Below are 23,329 nucleotides of genomic sequence, written 5' to 3' on the forward strand. Positions count from 1 at the left end.
TGGCTGCAATCACAGCATTGTAAGATGGCAAAAGATATAACCTTAGGCCCCCTCCTTGACTCCCCATCCAGGATGTGCACATCCTCATCATGGAAAGTGTCCATTGGCCTGTAGGTGTAAATAGACTGCGGAGTCTTGCCCTGAAAAGTTAGCTCTTCTGTGTTGTGCCATCCACTTCGACAGAGGTTGTTTGGTTTCCCCGATGTATATATATATATATCATTGCAATCCTACACCACAGTTTAAGACCAAAAATGTAATCTGAACTTTCAAGCATTGCAATTACTTCACTGACTCGACAACTTCTTTCTTGTCAGGCAGACCGAGTCATGGGATAGCCTCAGTTAAAAACAAAAACAAAACCCTGTGTGTTGCATACTTGTCACAAGCATTCATACCATCTCGGCTGGTGCTTAAACATTGATGAGACAACCTGTAAGTGTGTGTGTGCGCGCGCTGCTCCCTGAGGGATTTCAGCCCCCCTCACTAATCTGTTGTAGTTTCATTTTCAGATGAGTACAGAAACTGTCCCAGTTCAGAACCAGTTGTTAGAAAGTTTAGTTAGCAGGTGCCAATGAATGCCAATACACTGAACGGGACTTGCACTTAACAGCGTACACTATATTACTCTGTGTTGGGGGACATGCGCAGTGTGTTTTTTGGGTCAAAACAATTACTGAGAAAGATGCCTGCCACTACATTAGTGTTATCTTTGGAGACCTCTTTGGAGCAATAACATAAGTAAAATGAGATTTACCCTACAGCAAGAAACTCAAGGATGAAGCACAGGTATGCAACACAACTTTATTGAAACTCTTGAAGCAACATCCATTTACAAACAAGGAAATGGGAGCTTGTTGAACGTAAATGCCTTTTTTTGGAGCCAAAATTACAGAAAAGAACAGGGGAAAAAAAACAAAACAAAACAAAAAAACAACAACTCCCAGGGATTGGACCAGTGGCAGGTGTATTTTTTAAATACAAAAAAAATTAAAATAATTAAAAAAAAACATAACTTATGAAATCGTTCAAGTTTACAGGAAGATTGAGACACAGGGCATATGTAAATCATTGATTTACAGTTTAGCTTGCGTTTGAAACTTTAAATGACTTCCAAATATCAAAGCAGGCATTACTTTGATTTAAGAGATGGACGAGAGGGAAAGAAGAAAAAACAAAAACAATGGGCGTGAGTGAGATGGGGCAAATGCATTCTCGAATTCTGGATTTTCAGTGTGGTGCAAGTTAATCAGTCACAGTCATTATGAAAAGGCCTTTTCAGGATCGCATTGCTTGAGTGCTGCCTCTTGACACTCCTCTGGGTCCCTGACCAGCTCCACGTTTGTAGTTCTGCTGGTAACCGTCCTAAAAAAGAAAAAACAAAAAGGAAAGGGATGTTTTAGAAATTGTAACAACAAAACAGCAACAAAGATCACGTACAGTTTGAACACTTCTTTCATACCCTCTGATAATTCCCATTTGAGTAATCCCGAGGTGTGCTGTACTGAGTTTGTCCATATCCCGAGTTTGGAGAGTTGGCGAAAGGAGCACGATAACCATCGTAGCCACCTGGAAACACAAAGACACAAATTAGAATTAATGCATGAGAAACTCATGCTACCAAATACAAATGTGTAATAAAAGAGAACGTCCTGGTCGTGGAACACTGGACCAGCTCTTTATCCTCTCCAGGATACTTGAGGGTGCATGGGAGTTTGCCCAACCAGTCTACATGTGTTTTGTGGACTTGGAGAAGGCATTCGACCGTGTCCCTCGGGGTGTCCTGTGGGAGGTGTTGCGGGAATATGGGGTGTCTGGCCCATTGCTACGGGCCATTCGATCCCTATACAACCGTTGCAAGAGCTTGGTTCGCATTGCCGGCAATAAGTTGGACTCGTTCCCGGTGGGTGATGGGCTCCGCCAGGGCTGCCCTTTGTCTCCGGTTCTGTTCATAATTTTTATGGACAGAATTTCTAGGCGCAGCCAAGTGGCGGAGGACTTTCGCTTTGGTGGCCTCAGAATCTCATCTCTGATTTTTGCAGATGATGTGGTTCTGTTGGCTTCATCGGGTGAGGGCCTCCAGCTCGCACTGGAACGGTTCGCAGCCGAGTGTGAAGCAGTGGGAATGAGGATCAGCACCTCCAAATCTGAGGCCATGGTTCTCAGCCGGAAAAGGGTGGAGTGCCCACTCCGGGTCGGGGATGAGTTCCTGCCCCAAGTGGAGGAGTTCAAGTATCTCGGGGTCTTGTTCGCGAGTGATGGGAGAAGGGAGCCGGAGATCGACAGACGGATTGGGGCTGCAGCTGCAGTAATGCGGACGCTGCACCGGTCCGTCGTGGTGAAGAGGGAGCCGAGTGTAAAAGCGAAGCTCTCAATTTACCGGTCGATCTACGTCCCTACCCTCACCTATGGCCACGAGCTGTGGGTAGTGACCGAAAGAACGAGATCGCGGATACAAGCGGCAGAAATGAGCTTCCTCCGAAGGGTGGCTGGCCTCTCCCTTAGAGATAGGGTGAGAAGTTCGGCCATCCGGGAGGGGCTCAGAGTAGAGCAGCTGCTGCTCCACATCGAAAGGAGCCAGCTGAGGTGGTTCGGGCATCTGACAAGGATGCCCCCTGGGCGCCTCCTGGGTGAGGTGTTCCAGGCATGTCCCACCGGGAGGAGGCCCCGGGGCAGACCCAGGACACGCTGGAGAGATTATATCTCTCGGCTGGCCTGGGAACGCCTTGGTATTCCTCCGGATAAGCTGGAGGAGGTGGCTGGGGAGAGGGAGGTCTGGGCCTCTTTGCTTAGGCTGCTGCCCCCGCGACCCGGCCCCGGATAAAGATGGATGGATGGATGGATGGAAAATAAAATAAAGAAATGAACAAATAAATTACATATTCAGTCTTGTTTCAAAGTGAAACCACTAACTTACAGCTGAGGGTGTTATCATACCTCGGAAACCATTTGATGAGCCTCTGTATCCATTGATCATGCCCCGGGCGTTGCGAGGTCCACCACGAGACATACCTCTGCTGTTATAGAAGGACTGAGCCTGCCTGCCAAAGCCTGGACCCTGCTGGGAAGGCTGTTGATGGCCTCCAGGTTGGTCTTGGGAATGGAAGGCACCAACTACTAAAAAATAAACCAAGATAGCAAGGGGTCCAAAACACAATAACTCAGTCTGTAGTTGAACAAGAACATGCATTTAAATAAAGTTTAACTGCAGTGAAGCCTCTAGGAAGGGAAAAAAAAAAAAAAAAAAAAAATTGACAGGAAAACTTAAGTTGCGAAGATAAAATTTAAAGTCTGCCCACCAGATTGCAGCTGTTCTGGCTGCATCTCCGTCTGCTCCACTGGATGCTGTGGCTGGCTGCTAAAGGCCTGGTTATTGTAGCTCTGATACTGGCTGGCCTGGTTCAAAGCCTCAGCCTCATTAGCTGGTGGGACTGGAGCATTAAGGTTGAACACCTGAGGGATAAACAAAACCCACATTGTTATGAAGCCAAAAATCAGAGGAAAGGTCACATGGTTATTAGGAGTAAAGTCCACTGCCACCCATTTCCTGATTTCAACTGTTCTGCTATAAATGTATTTTAAACGCAATGTGATAAGGTCACTTCAGGACTCAAAACAAACAAACAAAAAAAAAAGTAAGTCATTAATGAACTTCTGTTGTGACTCCAGTGGTGAAGAGCACTCTGTGCTCCAAACAGCTGGTTTATCCACATGATGCGCTTGATGCTCCAGATTTCAGTAAAATTTTTTCTTTAATCACACTCCAAGCATGGAAGGGGAACAGCTGCACGATGCACGAGAACTGTGAATGCTACAACACCACAACTGAGGGTATCCAACCACGTTCCACACATGCATGCTAAAAAGCAGCTTGTTTGTTGTATTTGGCTGAACAGCGTGAAAAGTTGACAAGTGTGTGAATGTTTAACAAAATTAGAGGACCAAAGATATGGAAAACAGTGCATGTGTGGAATACATGAAACAAAGCAGAACCCCACATGGAGTAAACCCTGAAATTGCCATAAAGAACAACATGGTTTTAACACAGGCTATTTTATGACATGAGAAGCAGTTCATATTTATACCTCCAAAAACAAAAAAAATCAAAAGGAAGCAAAGCCTTACTGTCTGCATGGACTGGAATGGTGCTGCGTTGACATTGATGCCACCACTGTGAGGAGCTTTGGAAACAGGCTGGAACACCGGCGTCTGTGAGGCTGGAGGGAGAACTGTAGAGGGTGGAGGCTGCTCCGACAAAGACATGGAGGGCTGTTGAGCAGGGAAGGCATAATACACATCACATTAAAAACGGTCAGCAAAATTTCACATGACTGCAATGAGCACTTCCCCACCTTTCAATGGAAAAACTACTCCATATATAAAGAGTTTAAAAATTAAAGCTTTACTGAAGTCCCACCACAGTTTACCTGGATGGGGTCAATGGATTCTGCTGAGGGTCGAGGATCTGGTGTGTGTGAGGTCTGATACATAGGTGGTGGTGTTGGAGATATGATTGGAACCTGTAAACAGTAGGAGTAGAAATTACACCCATTCTCCATACAATTTCTAACAGCATGTTTGCTTATATTTAAGTACTTACTTGTGTGGGCTCAGGTTGAACAGGAACAGAGTTGGGTTGTGATAGCCGGGTCTCAGGATGAACTAAGACAATTTAAACATTGTCAGACCTGACATAACTTAAAACAAATAAAATAAAGACTGTTTCTCTTTGGTACAACATACCTGGAGGACACCCCATCTGTGGCACCTCCATGCTTTGGGCAGGTTTCATGGGCTGCGCCGATACAATGGCTGGGTCAATAGGCTGTCCATCAAACTCCAACATGGAGTCCTGAGAATAGAGGTAATTAGTACCAAGTTACAACATCCAAACACAAACAGCAGTGCTTTCAACTAAATCCACACCTGCATGAAGTTGTACGTCCCCTGCATCTGCGCCATTAAGTCTTGCACCACCTGCTTCCTGGCCATGGGGTCAGTAGGAGGCGCAGGAGACGTCAAGTTCATTGGGTGGGTATCCAGGGCAACAGGGGGCGCTGCAGGCTGCACAGGCTGCTGCTGCGGTTGCTGCTGTTGTAAGGCAGCAACTGCCTGATAGTGGAAGGGGGAGAGGACAAGTGAGTGAGAAATGCACTGAACGAGAACCACTGAAAAGTGGTTTAATGTTCATGAAAAGTTGTATGCATTCGTATTCACATCAGGATTAGTAAACCAAGACATCACAGATTAAGACCAAAAATGTAATCTGAGCTTTCCAGCATTGCAATTACTTCATTGACTCGACAACTTCTTTCTTGTCAGGCAGACCGAGTCATGGGATATCCTCAGTTAAAAACAAAACCTTGTGTGTTGCACACTTGTCACAAGCATTCATACCATCTCAGGGTGGCGCTCAAACATAGATGTGACAACCTGTAAGTAGACAAAGCCAGAGTATATATATATAGAAATGCCCCGGATGTGAAAAAGATTTACTGCTCCCTGAGGGATCCCCCCCCTCACTAATCGTTTCATTTTCAGATGAGTACAGAGAAATTGTCCCAGTTGAGAACCAGTTCTTAGAAAGTTCTGTTAGCAGGTGCCAATGAATGCCAATACACTGAGCAGGACTCGCAGGGGGGAAAAAGCCTGGAAATGATAACGACTTCTATCCTGAATCATAGTTGGTTAATCAAGTCTTTAATGAAAAATAACTGGCTTCAGGATTAGCACACAAACTCAAATAAGTAAAAAGGAGTTAAACTGTTAGCCACGTACTGCCTAGAGCAGAATCAAAAGCTCCACAGAGCTCTATAGGTAACTGCATACTGAACCATTTAGCAAACAGGTTACACCACATTTCTTCAGCTGCACTTAAAGAGAAGTGTGGCTGCTGTCATCACAACCACCACTCCTTGAGTTTAGCAAAACATGTGATAGACTGGATTTAAAAAATAAATAAAATAAAACTTCAAGTGTTGCCTAAATCTTCTTCAATATTTATCCCCAAATTTTCAAGTTTTTGAAATAAATAAAAGTACAGAAAGATTACCCTCTAATGAGAGAATGAAAATGTTAGTTTCTGCGATAGCAGCAGCCGCTAGTTGTTTTTTTCTTCTCTACAAATTTCTGTTTCATGGTCATGTTGCTGATGTTTTGAAACAGCTTCAGAAGCCAGAATTTACAAAAACACTGAATTAATAAAGACTGTACAAAAAAAAAAAAAAAAAAAAAAAAAAAAAAAAAAAACTCTTGGAGATTTAAGTACAAGCAGAAGATGTATTTTCTTTCAAAACATATTTAATTACTACTACTAGCTTTGAGTTAGCTCATTAATTTTCAAATCTACTTCATAATTACATCATACCTCCGTTTCTCGGGTCCACTCGTCTCCCTGTTCCTTCTCACTGCCGCTGTATGTGCCATCTGGAATGAACTGTCTGTTTACAAACTGGAAGTAATAAAGCAAACATCAGCACAAAGATGAAAATATAATAAGCTCCCCAGATTTTGATGGAAGAGAAAAACTTGCTCTCACCTCTGTTGTTTCCACTGCAATGGGCTCTGTGAATTCCTCAATTATTTCAGTGTCTGTAAAGAGGAAAAATTATTCAGTGAATGGTGTGATGACTTCTTTATTGCTGGATTATGTTAGGACTTTTTAAGTGGTAAGACATCAGAAAGTGGTCAAGACCTGGATCGGCAGTCTGCTCTTCTGCTTCTGACGATTCAGCTACTACTGCAGGTGCTGCAGCAGCAGCTGGCTCTTCCTCTTCTTCTTCCTCCTCACACAGCCCATTTTGGTGAGATGGAATCCGGTCAAAGTACCCACTCAGCAGAACCTGGTCCAAAGTCTCCTTCAGTGCCTTGTCTAGCAGAGGGGGTGACAAAAAAAATAAAATAAAATCCAGCATTTCAACAGAAACTCAAACCATCAAAGCATGCATTGAGCTGCCACGGGAATAACAAAGTGTCAGTATTAGGACCTTTGGATCAATAGATGACTTAACAGGAAGTGTTTCTGATACACTAAGGAGAGCTTAACAAGCTAAACTCCAAACGAGATGTAACAATACTGAGTTTCAATTAAATAAACACTGAGCAGTGATGCAAGCTTTACATCCCACACTAAACCTGAACTTCCACTTTTTAAAAAAGATAAATGTGCAAATTTGAGGAATTTCATCAGTAAAAAGACCACACATTTAGTGACTGCAGCCTCAAAATGTTTTCCCCCTGCATCTTCCACAGGAATCAAAGCCAAAGATCAGTGTTTTTATTATTACTTTCAGAACTGCCTCTGAATGAGACATTGTTGTCTAGCTAAAGGTTAAAATGGCTTTACAAAACAAACAATGTTTTTAATCACGATGTAGATGGTGGTGGATGCATAGTAGGCAAATGCACACATTAACTGAACTGTTCTACAAAGAAAAGAACACAAGCTAATCATTTCTAAATGTGAATCCCTTTAAAAGGTTGATTCATGTAGTAGAAAATGGCATTAGTACTCCAGCTTTCCTCAGTTGGACACAGTAGGGCTCTGGTAATTTTCCAAGTCCAACTTTCAAAACTGTTGAATTCAGTGCTACTCCACCTTTAGTCTCTACAACACCACATACAGACTAAGCCTACAAACATTTGCAATAAAAATAATAATTTAAAAAAAAAAAAAAAAGATGATTCCCTGCAGCTCAGTTTTTAGTACCAAAGCCACATTAATTAACACCACCACGAACCACTTTGCTGAGCAATATTGTAAACAGATTTTTATGACAGTAGTAGGATTTAGCCTCCCCCTACCCTACTTCAATATGAAATAATAATAATAATAATAATAATAATAATAATAATAATAATAATAATAATAACCATAATAACAACAACAATACACAACAGCATTGGCTTTATACATATACAGTCATATTCTTCAGGTACAACAGCATCAAAAATAGCACAATATTTCCTATAAATATGTATCTATTCATATACATGTTTAGCCAATTATCCAATTCTGCGTCATGTGGTGGGCTGGAGCCTCTCCCAGATGTCAGATGAGAAGCAGGGTACACTGTGGCATGGTCACCAGCCCACTGCAGGGCTAACACAGAGAGACAACCATTCATGCTCACAATCACACCTCTGGCCAATTTATAATATACTAATTTATTTAACAGACATGTCTTTGGACTCTGGGAGAATGCCAGAGGACTGAGAACCTAGATAAGCTCACAGAGAACAAACAAATACTGCACAGAAAGGCCAATACAAGTATCCCTAGTATTGTTGTAAAACAGCCTCCAAATGGGATTTTTGGCACACATAAATATGAGGGAACTTACAGTCTTAAGTTGCTTTAAATCTATGAACTAAAAAGTATGGCAATGTGAAGACTGATGTAAGTTTTTAAAATAAAATAAATAAATAAAAAAATCTAAGCCCATACAATGGAAACAATTTTGGTAAGAGCTTACTGATTGGATTATAAATCCAAACATGATTTATAATTTTCTTGAAAATGGTAGAAAACCTTCAAGATGATTCATGCATTTATGCTTTTGGATCTTCAGCCAAAGCAGCCCAGTATCTTTTCTTTCTCTGCCTTATGCTTTAGGTGAAAAAGTCTGCTGTCACTTTGATTAATCTCACCCTGACTCTCTGAATGAGACCTCTGACTGACAGGAAAGGGTTGAAAGGTGTCACAGTGAACTGGGTCACCAGTATCCTAATGTGGCTCTAAAAATCTGACTAGTGGAACCACAGGCGACAGGGCTGCTGGCACCCTGCCCTACTGCTGAGTCAGGATAAGCCCACAGCTCTCAGCCCCCTAGCTGAATGCAGTAGTGCGAGGCTTCAGGTCAGATCGCTGAGAATGCAGTAATGCCAATAGCCCCAAGCCTTGATTATTCACATTGCTGCATTAACAAAAACACTACATGCACATGTCATTAATGTATTAAGACTGACTTACAACCGGAGTAACTTTTGACCAGGCGCATTGATTTGGGATCTCCAGATTCGGACAACTACTCCCAAAGTATGCGACAGATTACTTATGACCAGCTTCAGTGTGATAAAAAGCTTACAGATGACTGTTGTGTCACCATCCATCTGATAAAATGTCCTGCCAACAATTTTCAGTGCCAGCTGGGCATCTAAATAAAGCCAATTTGTCTTGAATAATGACGCCCCTTAATTCTGCAATAAATTTTAGCAAGGCTGCAATTACATTATTTCAAGTATTATTTTACTTGACATTATCTTTGATAAGCTGAACTGCTTGTCTATAAAAAACTAAAAGGAGAAATAAAATGCTTTAGCTAATTGGCCAAAGCAATAGAGAAACTAAGAAACTGAATAATACACCAGAGTTGATTACTACGGAAATGAGTTAAAATTTGGCTTACATGTTGTTCCAACCACAGCCTTGTCCTTCCCTTCCAGCAGGTCCCAGAGGTGAACAGATGCATCTTCATACTGATCAGCGAGCCTGCACAGATAAAAATAAGCGCTTAAAATCAGCTTTTTATGGGGAAAAAGAAAACACAAAACCCACAACTAGGCACAAGTTTTCTGTATCATTGCCTTAGACAAACCTGATGTTTTGGTCACGTTCTGGCCCCACTAGCTTGTAGAACTCATCAAAAACTGCAAGGTCTGCATCTGTCAGCAGTGGTGAGCCACCAACTCCCTGCTTCAGGTCCTGCCGCACAGTTTCATCACCCAGCCGATCAAGGATGAACTGCAGCTCCAGAACCGTCTTCAGCCTTCTTTGCTCAGCTTCCTCCCGCTGCAGCTGCTCCCTCCTTGCAGACTTCTTCACTACTTTCTGGATCTGAGGATAATGAGTATGAGCCACAAAAGATCAAGTTATTACAATCCAGGGTGTACACATCTTTGATGAACATTTCTAGAAAATTAAAACTCAACCTTACATCTTGTCCCAATGTGACAAATGTCTTTTGCAACTCTCGGGCAAATTCCAAGTTATTCATGACTTCCTGGTACTTGGAGAGGGCTTCCTAAAAAGATGAAGGAACAGATGTTTCACAAGTTTTACATTCCTTTTAAAAATGATTTTGGTTTCCAAGTACCCACCAGCTGGTCCTGATTAAGACCCTCCCCTTTATTCTTCCTGACTTCATAATCATCCAGTTTGCTCTGTAACAAGATGCAAAAATGCAACAAACAGTTTAAAGATTAACCACAATGTAGACAACTGGTTATTGTCAGAAATTCAGTTTAGTCAAGCAGACCTGGAACAAACCGGTCAATAGTCCTCACCTTTTTCTTCTCCATGTTGCGCACCTTCTTTTCAATAACAACAAGAACTTGCTTCAAAACTTCAGACTGTCCACCAAGTGCAAGATTGCCCATTGACCCTGGAGCGGATCCCACATCTGGGCTGGCAGACTGCACCGTCCTGTTTGCATTCATTGCTGAGGGCATCTAGGAATTGAAAGTATAACAGTTCAGCTTTTGGTGACAAAAATATTTTCATGTACTCAAAAAACAGAAAGAAAAAAAAAAGTATAGTGGAAAATACTCAAAACTATCTGTGGACCACAGGGAACCGTGTCATTGTTTTGCTTCAGCTAAAGATAACTTTTATTAATGACTAACCTGAAAATCATCTTAGGTTAAATTATTAATTTCACTCAAAACCTTCAAAAAGGACACACCAAATAGATCCTCTTAGGCAGGATCACTGCAGATAATTTTCTACATCAATAAGAATTACATAGATTCAGCCACAGCAGGCCCCTGACTCAGCATTTAGTGCCACAGCAGATTTAGGCTTCATGTTACCTTAAAAACAACAACATATAAATAATTCGAATTAATTTCAAGCAGCAAAATACACAGATTTTAAGTGGTAGATAGTTTTTTACAATATAAACATGATGACTTGACTGGAAGTTGTAATAAGCAGATATCCAGAGTTAATATATTAATAACTGATAAAAAAACAACAACAAACAAAACTGGGAATAAAGTATCAGAATATGACGAGTAGAGAAGCTGCAGATTTGGATTTATTTTTGCACTGTGCTTCACAATTTCGACTGAATTCTTTGAGAAAACTGTTGCTATCAGTCCCTATACTACATGAGATACCGTCATGTGCATGCTAAGGTGGGTCTGGATGTACTAATTGCTGGATGGGTATATTTGAGAGGTTAACTGAAAGCTTTATTAAGTTTTCCTTGTGCGTACTCTGGAGAGACAGCGAACTATTCTGCTTAGAATGTAAAGCTCCTGATGTATATTCTTGACACTTAAGTTCGTAAATGAAACAGTCAACTATACTATACACGAAAATAAATATGGTCACTGGTGAATAACATAACTAGAGCAACTGGCCCAAATAACACAGCAGACCTAATATATTTTTTTTAACATGATGTATTATAGCTGTAATTTAAGTGACAGTGAAGTTAGCTATAGTTTTGTAACAGTAAGTGTTCAAGACAAAAACCCTAGGCCTTAAAACTATTCTCTAATAGCATCTGGCTAACTTTAATCCAAACTGCGCAGCCTTGAGAGATATCATTTTTCTAACCCCGCACTTTCTCCCCGTCAATATAGCTTCCTCAGACCTCGGGCTGTAAATCTATACCACTCGCTAGCAAGTCTGAGCCTCCTCGGCAGTACGGCCAGCTTGCAGATCTCATCTCTTCGATTTGGTAAAATGGCCTTGGCCGCACTACCGTTAGCACACACCACTGACTTAGCATCTGATAGCTACAGCAGCGCGTGCTAGCCACAAGCCGGCCGCCGGGAGACCCGTTGCCTCGATACAGCGGCTCCCGAATGACCCACCTTGCTGTTTTATATCCACAGGGGAGCTCGGCAGCGAAAAGTACGAAAAGGCCAAGTTGTTATTATTGTTGTGTTGCTTTATTTTTCTCTTGCACTCTTGTGTGGGATCCGCCCCGCCGGCCTCACCGACAACTGAGACGGTTCGAAAGAAGAAGAAACTCTTTATAAAGGCGAAGGTCCGTTTTTAGCTATCTTAGATATGCCTGAATATATATACGCGGAAAAATCACGAAAAAAAAATTTTTTATTTAACGCAAACAATTAAAAAAGTCAGACTTTACCAGTAAGAAATCAATAATTAATCACTTAAATAAATGGAAAGTTATAAGCCAATTAAACGTTTGCAGTTTCTATTTGTGATCAGGCATAATTGTCTCCAGCCTCCAGACAGAAAATCTGCACAATCATTAGCTTTGATTAGGCTATCATATCTTTCCCTGTGCCTCGTACAGTTTATCCACTGCTACTCTGAGCACCACCTCACACCTGCTCTACAATCTTTTATAGCAGCAGTTCAAAGTTATATAGATCATGTAAGTGTGCATTTAAATATGTAAGATGGCCTGTAAGACCCCTAAGAGTTCAGAAGTTTCACTTGAGTTTATATATATATATATATATATATATATATATATATATATATATATATATATATATGTATATGTGTGTGTGTTTATACTTTCTCTCTGTACTCAAGCTTTGCATGTAATTAATTTTGCCAAAAAACAAACAAAACAAACAAAAAAGGACACAATATACAAATTTAAAAGTAACATACTACTTTCCTTAATTGCATGTTTTAAGGTCAGTAGTATACAAAAGTCTTGGACCATCCCTAGGAAAGCTTCAACAACCCTGAGAATCAACATTTGTATATAATGACTTTAAACTGACTGGCTGACTTTATACTGACTGGTCCCTTGGAGGCCAATCCATAACTAATACTCTTTACTTGTGTGTTTTTTCTGTCCAGGTATGCTTTTACTGTATTGGCACGTGTTTGGGATTATTGCCATGCTAAAAACTGAAGCCATTATCAATCAGACACTTACCAGATGGTATTGCATGGTGTCTTAAAATTTGTCTGTACTTTTCTGCTTTGCAAATTTCATCAATTTTGACAGTATCTTCAACTGCACTGGCTGAAGAGCCATGTCATCTACACTGTGTTTTGCAGATGACTGTAGACACTCACTGTTGTACCTCTATCCTGACTTCCTTTATACAAACTGATAACGATTTGAGATTCATGACTCCATACGACCTGTTACCACTGATTTTCAGTCCAATTCTTGTGTAATTTGGGATACCTTTTCTTCTTGTTCCCCTTCCTTGGGAATAGCTTCTTGACAGCTACCATTCCAGTGAAATAATTTCTAAGCACATACGTTTTAAATAATGTTCATATGCTGTGGACAGTTCTTTTGGCCTGCCACTTATTTATCCTCCACTTGTTCAGTTTCCTCAGATTTTTTTAAGGGCACACCATACCAAGATATACCAGGTCTCTTTGGGAATCACCTTGATAGTGCAAAAATTCTACATTACGCCTGTGAGTTATTTTTGGTATTTTTCATAGATTCAACTAAACGGGAAAAAATAATGTGCTAGGTGTCTGTTATATGTATACACAACAATGGTCCTTGAGTTAGGTGCCTTTTTATGCTTGAATGATGCATGGTTAAGTAACAAATGGCTTAACAAAAAACTAACAAAAAAAAAAGCCCAAATCAAAACATTACAAAAAAATCCTCTGAAAATGGTGAGGTACAAGGACTGGACTGAACATAAGTGAAAAAGTAGCCAATGTCCAACTAAAAACGTGGCCCAGCAGCATGCTTTGGAGACTTAAACTTAATACTGGCAGCTAGCTAGAGATCTATGATGGATATAACAACAGGCATGATATGTTTGTGTTATATTTTCAAGAACTTAAAATTAGAAATCATCTTAAAAAACAATCCTGAGGAATTGTTTGAGAACATTTACAGCCTCATTGTGATGGACTGGTGACCTGTCCAGGGTGTACCCTGCCAAAGCTGGGATAGGCTTCTGTCCTCTGTGACCCTAGATTGAATAAGTGGATGAAAATAGACAGATGGAATCTCCTGCACCTCTTTTGTCATGATTCCAAGGTCTAAAACCTGCAATGCAGTTTTTTATATGAAAAAAAGTATTTAAGTTAATATCTCTATTTTACTTTTATCCATTTTAGAATAATAAGTGTCTAGTTCTACAAGCACCTAAACAAATAGATTTTAACAAATGTAACAACGATCTTACAGGGTTGACATGTTCAACCAAAGATAGTTTTTAGTTACTTATCACCAGGTGGCAGTAAAGGTCAATATATGATCAACAAATATTGATGCTGGACTGAAGTGAAAGTTTCACTCTTCCCTTACATGGAAATATGTTGACCAGTTTTTAATAAATGTAATTACTCAGACTTCAAATCTTTAAAAATGTAGTTTTTTATTTATAAATGAGGATAAAGGACTCACGCTAACAGACAAATGGACTTGATTAACAGAATTAAAAAAACAACAACAACTGCTTCTGGATTTTATTTTTTTTATTTTACTTTACACAATTTCCATGTAAGTTACATACCAGCTTGCCAGTCAAGCTTACCAGGAGACTATTGAAAAGAATGTGTAGCCAGCTTTCTGTTGTTTTGCCAAATACAGGAAGCAGTTAACATGTCTGCACAGCTTTTTGATTGCAATGTTCCACTAAAAGTGTTTTCTTTTAGGATAATAGTGATTATGGGAGGATCCCAAGGGTAAATGAAGCTCCCTTTCAGTGACTCATTTCCGCAGCCTGCTATATTTCAATCGAACAACGACTGACCAGCTTTTCTAGTAGAATTCTAGGGTGGGTCCTCATCTGACCTCTGACCTTTACAACAAAACTTTTTAGGTTAAAAGCACAACTCAGTGCTTTGTGGTGCCAGTAAACAATAAAACATTTCTAGACCTTTTGCTGTTTAGGAGGGGCGTGCTAAACCAGAGCTAGATATCATTTCACTTTAGATTGGACAGGAAGTAGTCGTTTTTACTGATGCTGTTCCAGAGTTTGCACAATCGTAGAGTCAACACCATGTCCATAGTCTTTTACTTCAGGAAATTTTCCTGCAAGCACTTTCAATATTTTGTTTCTTGGGAAATAAATTCCCATTCTTTGCTGAATGACTAGCTTCTGTATGATTTTACTGTTTGCTTAGCAGCAATGTTTTTTTCCCCCCGACATTCCACACTGCTTTCAACTCCATAATGCTCTCAGTACAAAACAGGCAAAACAGGAAGTTGGACATGCACTTCCCTAAAGGTTGTCTACACTCTTAACTGTTTGCTCCCCAACTTGTACCCCAGAGAGGAATAAAAGCTGAAAATAGCAAACCACATTTCGCATAAAAGGTCACTATTGCCCTTATTTTAAATGCTATAAAGTTCAAAGCATGAAGTGTGAAAATCCCCCGCCTTTCAGTTTTATTACAGAGGTAGGGTGACACATGGATGTCAGATCTACAGTAATGTGCACCTCCTTTCTGGTGGCGTTTAAGAAGCGTTAAAACAGAGATATGGGTTTTACCACCCAGTCACAACAGCCTCGAGTTGTGTATGAGAATACTTTCTCCTATCACCCCGAGCCATCTGGAGTCTAGCAGTCTATCTGGGAAACCATGAGAAGGGTGCCATCGTGCATGTAGAGGAGTAGGAAGTGAATGCAATGTGCACCAACCCTTCAGGAAAGCTTCGTCTCTGCATGCCAGTTTGAACATCCTCTGGGCTCTCTCAGTCAGCTCCACAGGAAGTAGTGGATGACTTGTGTCATGCCAGTACTGATTTTGTCTTCTCTCTTGTGTTTCTCATCTGTCATGAATTTGTTCATGTGCTTTGTGTTAATGCCACGTGGCATTCTGGAAGGATTCAAATATTATCACTACACATGTATCCATGGGTAGTATTGATTGTGAGCTTCAAAACCTCCTTTGTTTAATTGTCTCAGAGAGGAGAAAGTTAAAATACCAAAAACTAAAAAGACTATTACAAACCTCCCCTCCTAAATGACACAATGCAAGCACTGACTGAAACTGTTGATCTTTGGCACCGTAAATTGGCACTCAGTCAATAAAACTTTAGCTGTTTAATTCATTATTTGATTATTTTACATCATTGAAAGCTCAAGAATAGTTTCTTGGCTGACCCGCATGTAAAGACTGTTTATGACAAGAAAGAATGAACTTTAAATTTTAATATTAAACTATATGGATGGGAACTTTTCAAAGTACCAAAGAAATATTAATTAAACCATATGTGCAAATCATTTCATTACAATGCCAAAGGAAAATTGCATTGTGCTGTTGTTGTTCATATGGATTCAGCAGGGATACTTACTTGATCCCCTGCTGAATTTGTATGTTTGCTCACTTCCAAAGATATGATCAGTATCTAATTTTTATGGTAGCTTTATTTTAATGGAGAGAGACAGAATATCGACCAAACATCCAGAAAGAAAGAAAAACATGACTTAATACTTGGTGGAGAAATTCTTGTTGCAAACATCACTAAGATATTTCTTGTAGTTAGTCAGGTTTGCACACATCTCAAGAGGATTTTTGGCCCACTAGTCTTTACATAAACTCTCTAAATACTTTAGGTTTCTTTGCTGCTGCTTAGAAACGTTAAACTTCAGGTCTTTCCACAGAAGTCTTACAGGATTGAGGCCTGGAGACTAGCTAGAGCACTCGAAGATGTTAACATGCTTCTTCTTTAGCCACTCCTTCGTTACCTTGGCGATATCTTTGGGTCATTGTCATGCTGGAAGACCCATCCACAGCATATCTTCAGCGTTCTGGCTGAAGAAAGGAAGTTCTTGTCCAAGATTTTATAGTACATGCTCCCATACATTTGCTCCTCAATACAGTGAAGTTGTCTTGTACCCTTAGCATAAAAATAAACCCAATGCATAATGTTTCCACCTCCATGCCTGACTGTAACGATGGTGTTCTTTGGGTCATGCTCACTTCTCTTCCTACAAACATGGCTGGCGGACTTGATGCCAAAGAGCTTGATTTTGGTTTCATTTGACCACAGCTCTTTCTCCCAAGACTTCTCTTGCGGGTGAAAGTTTTCAATCCATTATAGTGTAGTGTGTTGACAATGGTGTTCTGACTGTGGTCCCGACTTGCTTCAGATCATTAACAAGCTCCTCACATGTAGTTTTTGGCTGATCCACAACCTTTATCATGATCATCCTTACCCCTTGAGGCAAGATCTTGCATGGAGCTCCAGATCGATGCTCATTTTATATTTCTTCCATTTCCGAATAATCACATCAACAGTTGTTATCTACTCACCAAGCTTCTTGCTGATGGTCTTGTGGCTCATTTCAGCCTAATGCAGGTCTAAATTTTTGGCCCTGATATCCTTTGCCAGATTTTTGGTCTTGGAATGGAAAAAAATGATTCAGTGGATAGTTGTGCTTTGTATACATAATAAGTTGAGATCAGGAGTATCTGTAATTGATTGACTGATTGTAGCTTATGTGCCACATGGCACATGTGGATTTTTGTTCTATATTCTGTCTCTCTATCAAAATGAAACTACCACAAACATTAGAGACTGTTCATTTCTTTGTAAGTGAGCAAACTTACAAACTCTACAGGGGATAAAATAATGATTTCCTGCACTGCATATAAGCAAGAGGGTTTAACTGCATGACATTTTTATTTAGTGAAGATTAAAGTCACTATACTCAAAATGGTCCCTTCATTGTGTTATTGTGTTGTACAAAATCTGAACGTGTTTCTCATCTGAAGGATTTGTAGTTTGAGTTTTATCTCTGTCAAACTGCTCTGTTTTCTGCGTAGCTGGCACACAACAGCCATGCTCACCTTGCTCCTGGGCTTTCTCAGCTTGGTATCAATCCAGTGAGTCTACTCAGCTCTAAAACTGTGTGGCCCAAGGATGCTTTCAGCCTTCATCTTAGAGTTCGCCTGTGATCTTTTTCTGTTACATTTGGCTGCGGAGCTGATTCTGGGTGCTGGAGTTTAGGTGCTTTATCTTCCCTGTCCAGTCAGACTGCTGTCGGTGTCCCTCCCTCTTACAGGCAGCCCTGAGGCACTGGCAGGAGATAAGAGAAGGGCCCACAGCAGCTCTGGTTTGAAAAGGAAAAGCCATGAGGACACCAACTATGTAGAAATATCAATGCATTCATTCCCCAAAGAGGCAGCTTTCACAAGCTCTTTCTTTTGGATTATTTCTAAGCATAGCTTAATCACATCTTCCTCCAGCTTCACGATTTCTCTGAGCTTTGTGTGAAGAATCAGCAAGTACACATATGAGGGTTTTACCCTCAACATAATCGTTAAAACGTCAGATGGAAAGATTAACATTAAAGTAATTACTAGTGAGTTAACTGGTGGATGGACTGCTACTTATATAGTACTTCATACAAGCACTTTTTTGTGCTTTTTCCACACTTTTCAAAAGCAACTTCGGGTTCAGGATCTTGCCCAAGGATAATCTGGCACGCAAACCGGAGCAGCCAGGGCTCAAACCAATTAGTAGGTGACCTGCTGTACCTCCTAAACTACAGCCACGCCAATTAACCTTAAAATTATTAGTTTAGAAGATATGTGATGCAAAGTTATTGCTCAAAGTGTCTGAAAATACTCTCGTGCATAATCAGTGATCTAAGATTACATTACAGAGAAGTTATGCAACAAAAATAATAAATAAAAAATAAAAAGTAAGGGACTTCCCTGATTGTCTGAAAAGGCCCTGGCAACCATGTTTACAGCTGTGTGTTTATGTAGGACCTCTAAAATGTAAAATCACAATTCAGGAAGTAAAATGAAGTCCTTGGAATTTGCTTCTAAGTATAATATAATAAATCCACTGAATTCAAGTTCACATTACTTAACGCAGTGATAACCATCATCGTCTGAACCCTGACAGAAAGTGACCGTCAAAACCTTTTAGAACTGGCAACACCTGGGGCATAATTATGAGAGAAAACACAAATACTCCTCCCCAAAGAATTAGAGCGTGCCACTCTTTATCTTTCGTCTTATCTGCACTCTGGCGAAGCAAAGCATAATAATCATTAGCCTCAGTCACGACCCACCCCATGCCTGACAGAGCAAGGCCGTGTTAAGCTGTCGCTTTAAGACCGATTTCCCCCCATTGTCAAACAGTCGTGAGCAGGAAGAGGAAAACGAAAGCACAGCCTGACAAGCGAGAGAGAGGGGGTGTGAGGAGGGGAAGGGGGTGTGGGAGGGGGGTGTATTTAAAACACGATGCTGCTGCTACTGCACAATAACGGTGTCCGCTGCTTCATGTGGAGTCGCGCGCCTGTGAAAAGGCACGCACGGACACGGAGAGCCACGCAAGTGACCTTCTGATCGCATCAGACGGCGTGTGCATTTTAATAAAAGAGCGGATAGGCAGCAAAGTCCCTGCGGGGTGAGGAGTCACACTTGGAAGAAAAGACGCGAAGTCTCTCCGCGGGTCACTGCCTCAGGAAATGATGACAGTGTCCTCCATCACGGCTTAGCCGCTTAAAGCGAACACTTCGCGTCTTGCGGCCATTTCGTCTGGACTCAGCTGCCTTCGATTGAACACGTTTGAAAGCCTGACGCGGGCTGCTGGTGGTGCTGGTGGTGCCTCGGAGGGGGAGCAGGTGCAGCGCCCGCACGCAGCTTCGCTTCGCGGGTCCCCACTGAGCTTGCTGGCCGGTGACTTCAAAATCTAATCTGGTGGACCAGGCTGGACATCATCTTTGAAGAATGACATCCACTATAGAGAGGAAGACGCTGGAGGCCAGCGAGTAAGTAGCAATGAATGATGTTTAAATAATGTCATTTCTGATTCAAGTAAAAGTATCCGTGACGCATCAGCACTCACGGGACAGCCACAACTCTCCGGTGAGACAGCTCCAGAGAGCTGGTAGCATAAGGTCTGAAGTATCCTGCTGTTAGATTAAAAATGGCAAAGTTTAAGAACAGAGTGATGTGTTGATTTTAATGTGAATAATAACAAAATGAAGGTCCTGCGAGGAAAAAGTGGAGCGCTAAGGCACTCCTAGCGTAAATCGATATTTAAAAAAAACTAAAAATGTTGTGTGTGACATACTTTTTATTAGTTAGCGGTTTAATATCCAATGGCTCCCTCAGGTGGATGGGAATAAAACACATCTGTGCACACAGCTCCAGCTCAGATATACATGTGGTTGTGTAGCACTTATTAGATACAACACAGTGTGAATATTGATGCAGAACACTAACTGTGCCTTTGGATCAGGAAATGTTTGGTTTATTTGCATAATAATAGCAAAATATCAACAGGTTACCAACAAGTATGTGTCAGAGCTAGAACAGTTCTTTTCCAGTATTTGATTCATCATTTCAGATTAACTGATGAAGGAAACAAAAATTTGATGCAGCCCTAAATCCTTATTGCTTTTTTTTTTTCCCCCCCAGGGAACCGGTGGATGAGGTCCTCCAGATGCCTCCATCTCTGCTGACATGCGGTGGATGTCAGCAGAGCATTGGTGACAGATTCTTCCTGAAGGCCATCGAGCAGTACTGGCACGAGGACTGCCTGAGCTGCGATCTGTGTGGCTGTCGGTTGGGAGAGGTGGGTCGTCGGCTCTACTACAAGCTGGGAAGGAAACTGTGTCGGAGAGATTACCTCAGGTTGGTTCAGTTGGTAGTGATATTATGAATTAATCAATTAGGTCGTCTAAATGAGGTCTGGTCAACATGTTAAAATGTCCTAGCATGGAGCTTAAAGCCATAAGCATCAACATTAAACCAAAGTAGACTGAGGATATTGAAGTCTACATGTAGTAGAATATATTGATGTTCGCCCTTTTAGTTAAGAAAAAGATGCACTTTTTGAGATGCACTAGTATGTATATCTTTTATCACACCTTAAAGGCTCATGGAGAAACACTTTGGGCAAGTATAGAAATTTCTAACCTCTTTCCTGCTGTAACTTTTTTATTGACGAAAGTGCGGACAAGTTGAAATAGATTCAGGAGAAGAAGGCAGGTCTCTGTTAAAGAACTGATAAAATTTGATATGATATGTAGCTGTGTGGTGCACAGCCATATCAGGTAAACACATTTACCTAAGATAAGATCAGGAGGAGATACAAAATCAGGCAGACCCACTGGTGTACTCCTAATACGTAATGTGCTCTCAAATATGTAGTATCAATCAGTGGCAGAACCTGTATGATTGGACCTGGCTTGTGAATGCTCTGTATCACCACTATAAAGGTATGTGTTGCTTTGATGACGATGCATTTCCACTTTATGGTGAAAAATATGGACCGAAAGTAAAGCAGATCAGTACAACCTATCTGTAAAATAGACAAACAAGAAGCAGGTAATGCAATGCTTCGATACTTCCGCACCATTTCCCAGAAATTCAGCTCTGATCCATTTATTATTGCTAATAATTGCTAAAAATCGTGGGTGTTTGTGTGACATTTTCAGCTTCTGAAGTTGAGCAGGATAGAAAAAGTCTGTGAAGCACTGGTGGTTTCTAACAGCTCAATCCCTCAGGCTCAGGGGAAAGATCCAGAGTACCTTAATGGAGATACTGTCAGTCTCTCTTACAGCTTCACATCATTAAGAGCGAGTAAATGTTTTCCATCTTCCTCCCAGTAACATGTTGATGTCCTCTCATCCACTCAGGCTTTTTGGCCAGGACGGTCTCTGCGCCTCCTGTGAAAAGAGGATCCGAGCGTTTGAGATGACGATGCGTGTGCGGGACAAGGTTTACCATCTGGAGTGCTTCAAGTGCGCTGCCTGCCAGAAGCACTTCTGCGTGGGTGATCGTTACCTTCTCATCAACTCAGACATTGTGTGCGAGCAGGACATCTTTGAGTGGACCAAGCTCAACAACAATAATATGGTTTAGGAGGATGTCTTCTTCCCCCTTGATTCAAAGGGAATGGACTACTGATAGACATTTTATATTTAAAATGCAGGCTTTATAATGCATTTGAAATCAATATGGAATCATTAAAAAAAAGCAAACGAGGGGCTCTGCACGTCTCCCTGATGGGGACTAATGAAGACTGCACCAGCAATAACCGAGAGCTTTTTTTATTGAAGGCAAAAAATAAATGCTCCAATACTGACAATGTTTAAAAATGCAATATTGGTCATTTGTTGTACACTGGAACAAAAACAAGATAAAAAAAAAAATTTGTCCAGTTTCTTGCAGTCTTTACACTGAGCAGATCAGCAGTTTGTCTTTTATGGATTTGTAATTTCTTAATACTTTCCCAGCGCTAATTATTTTTGAACTTTGTTAAAAGAATGCGTCTCTCTCTAAATCTAAACATACATTAACTGAATGCTTATTAATTGTAACTGTAATATGTTAAAGCAGTGGTTGTCAGGCTTTATTTTGCATGCCTCCAGTAAGAAGCTGAGAAGAGATCAACCACCTTATCACTTCCACCAACATATATTTCTTCGTATTTTTATGAAAAATTAACAAAACAAGCATTGAAGCTGAATTTAAATCAAATTCAAGTCATCATTATAGCGCTCCACTTCATTCATTCAACTTAAGTTGATATTTTTCCACATACAACCAAGGTCCACTTCACAGTTTGTGAAACAATCTCTTAAAGTCATTGTTTGCCTGTGGACAAATTTAAAATGCTCGAACGGCCTGCTGCACTGGCTGATTCACTAGAAATTAGGTGGAATGAATGAAGTGGATATGTGCCAGGTGAATGCTGTGTCTGTACATCTATGATCGTTTCTGAAAGTTTACAAGAAAATTTGTGAGAATTTATTAGGAAATTACAGACCTGTAATTAAAGCATTACCTGATTTTCAAATTATAAATGAAAAACAACATCCACTTATTAAAAAAAAAAAAAAAAAAAAAAAAAAGGGTCTGATCAGAATGATTATGTATTACCGGGGTGAACCGGTGGCGCCCTCTAGTGGTCAAGGAACCCATGCAATTCTTGTTTTACTGACTTTTCAGAGGTTTTGCATGCGTCTTTTGTAATTTTACCTATTCTCTGGACATCCATTCAAGACTTTTTGTATATTAACCTTGAATTTATTTAATAAATGACAATTCAGAGCAATACTGATAATCTTTGGGTGTCTTCCTGGCAGTCACAAAGAAAAAGTCAAACAGCTTGTGAGATCGTGATGCAGATACAATTTGTAACACGTTATTTACCAGAATAACAGCAAATAATGCGTTAATTATGGTCAAGATAATCTCTTTATGCTCCGAACAGGAATGGCAAATCAGAGTTGGAATATATACTGCACATTGGTCACAGCAACAGTAAAACAAACATGCTAGGAAGTTATCTAGAATGTAAACACAAGAAGCAGAGATTTGAAGTACCACTTAGTACCACTTTGACCAACAGACAACATGAAAACCAGCTTCATCTGTGTCGTTTGCATCCTGATAGGTTAAGTGAGTCATGACTATAACTGCTTAAAA

General features: G+C 40.6%; 2 protein-coding genes across 3 annotated transcripts; one reads left to right on the forward strand and one right to left on the reverse strand.

The window, feature by feature from the left end:
* Window positions 1-790: 790 nt before the first annotated feature.
* caprin1b (cell cycle associated protein 1b) lies at window positions 791-11,978 on the reverse strand. 2 transcript variants are annotated; one of them, XM_026175620.1, is made up of 18 exons: window positions 11,824-11,978; window positions 10,285-10,449; window positions 10,099-10,161; window positions 9,936-10,022; window positions 9,597-9,835; window positions 9,408-9,490; window positions 6,695-6,871; window positions 6,539-6,591; window positions 6,368-6,451; window positions 4,927-5,112; window positions 4,744-4,852; window positions 4,601-4,662; window positions 4,428-4,520; window positions 4,126-4,269; window positions 3,300-3,453; window positions 2,938-3,114; window positions 1,463-1,569; window positions 791-1,365 (listed from the first exon to the last, which is right to left on the reverse strand). In XM_026175620.1, exons 2-18 carry the CDS (start codon window positions 10,447-10,449, stop codon window positions 1,279-1,281), a joined length of 2,070 nt encoding a protein of 689 aa, XP_026031405.1. In that variant the 5' UTR covers window positions 11,824-11,978; the 3' UTR covers window positions 791-1,278. The 2 variants fall into 2 exon arrangements, with proteins under 2 accessions (XP_026031405.1, XP_026031404.1); XM_026175619.1 differs by having other exon boundaries at window positions 2,938-3,117.
* A 7,133-nt stretch (window positions 11,979-19,111) lies between these two features.
* On the forward strand, window positions 19,112-22,955 carry lmo2 (LIM domain only 2 (rhombotin-like 1)). Its single transcript, XM_026175708.1, has 3 exons — window positions 19,112-19,659; window positions 20,312-20,527; window positions 21,535-22,955. The coding sequence occupies exons 1-3, from the start codon at window positions 19,619-19,621 to the stop codon at window positions 21,758-21,760; spliced, it is 483 nt and encodes a 160-aa protein (XP_026031493.1). The 5' UTR covers window positions 19,112-19,618; the 3' UTR covers window positions 21,761-22,955.
* Window positions 22,956-23,329: the final 374 nt, after the last annotated feature.

The sequence above is a fragment of the Astatotilapia calliptera genome, chromosome 7, assembly GCF_900246225.1.
Source record: "Astatotilapia calliptera chromosome 7, fAstCal1.2, whole genome shotgun sequence".
Lineage (NCBI taxonomy): Eukaryota > Metazoa > Chordata > Actinopteri > Cichliformes > Cichlidae > Astatotilapia > Astatotilapia calliptera.

What these genes read in the sequence shown, in the direction of transcription:
- caprin1b (XM_026175619.1), bottom strand. Translation starts at nt 10,449, where the DNA reads ATGCCCTCAGCAATGAATGCAAACAGGACGGTGCAGTCTGCCAGCCCA. An exon ending in GGCTGTGGTTGGAACAACAT is followed by an intron (nt 6,872 to 9,407) that starts GTAAGCCAAATT and finishes CCCCTCTGCTAG; the next exon opens with ACAAGGCACTGAAGGAGACT. An exon ending in AGTGGACCCGAGAAACGGAG is followed by an intron (nt 5,113 to 6,367) that starts GTATGATGTAAT and finishes TTCCACTATCAG; the next exon opens with GCAGTTGCTGCCTTACAACA.
- lmo2 (XM_026175708.1), top strand. Translation starts at nt 19,619, where the DNA reads ATGACATCCACTATAGAGAGGAAGACGCTGGAGGCCAGCGA. An exon ending in AAGACGCTGGAGGCCAGCGA is followed by an intron (nt 19,660 to 20,311) that starts GTAAGTAGCAAT and finishes TTTCCCCCCCAG; the next exon opens with GGAACCGGTGGATGAGGTCC. An exon ending in TGTCGGAGAGATTACCTCAG is followed by an intron (nt 20,528 to 21,534) that starts GTTGGTTCAGTT and finishes TCATCCACTCAG; the next exon opens with GCTTTTTGGCCAGGACGGTC.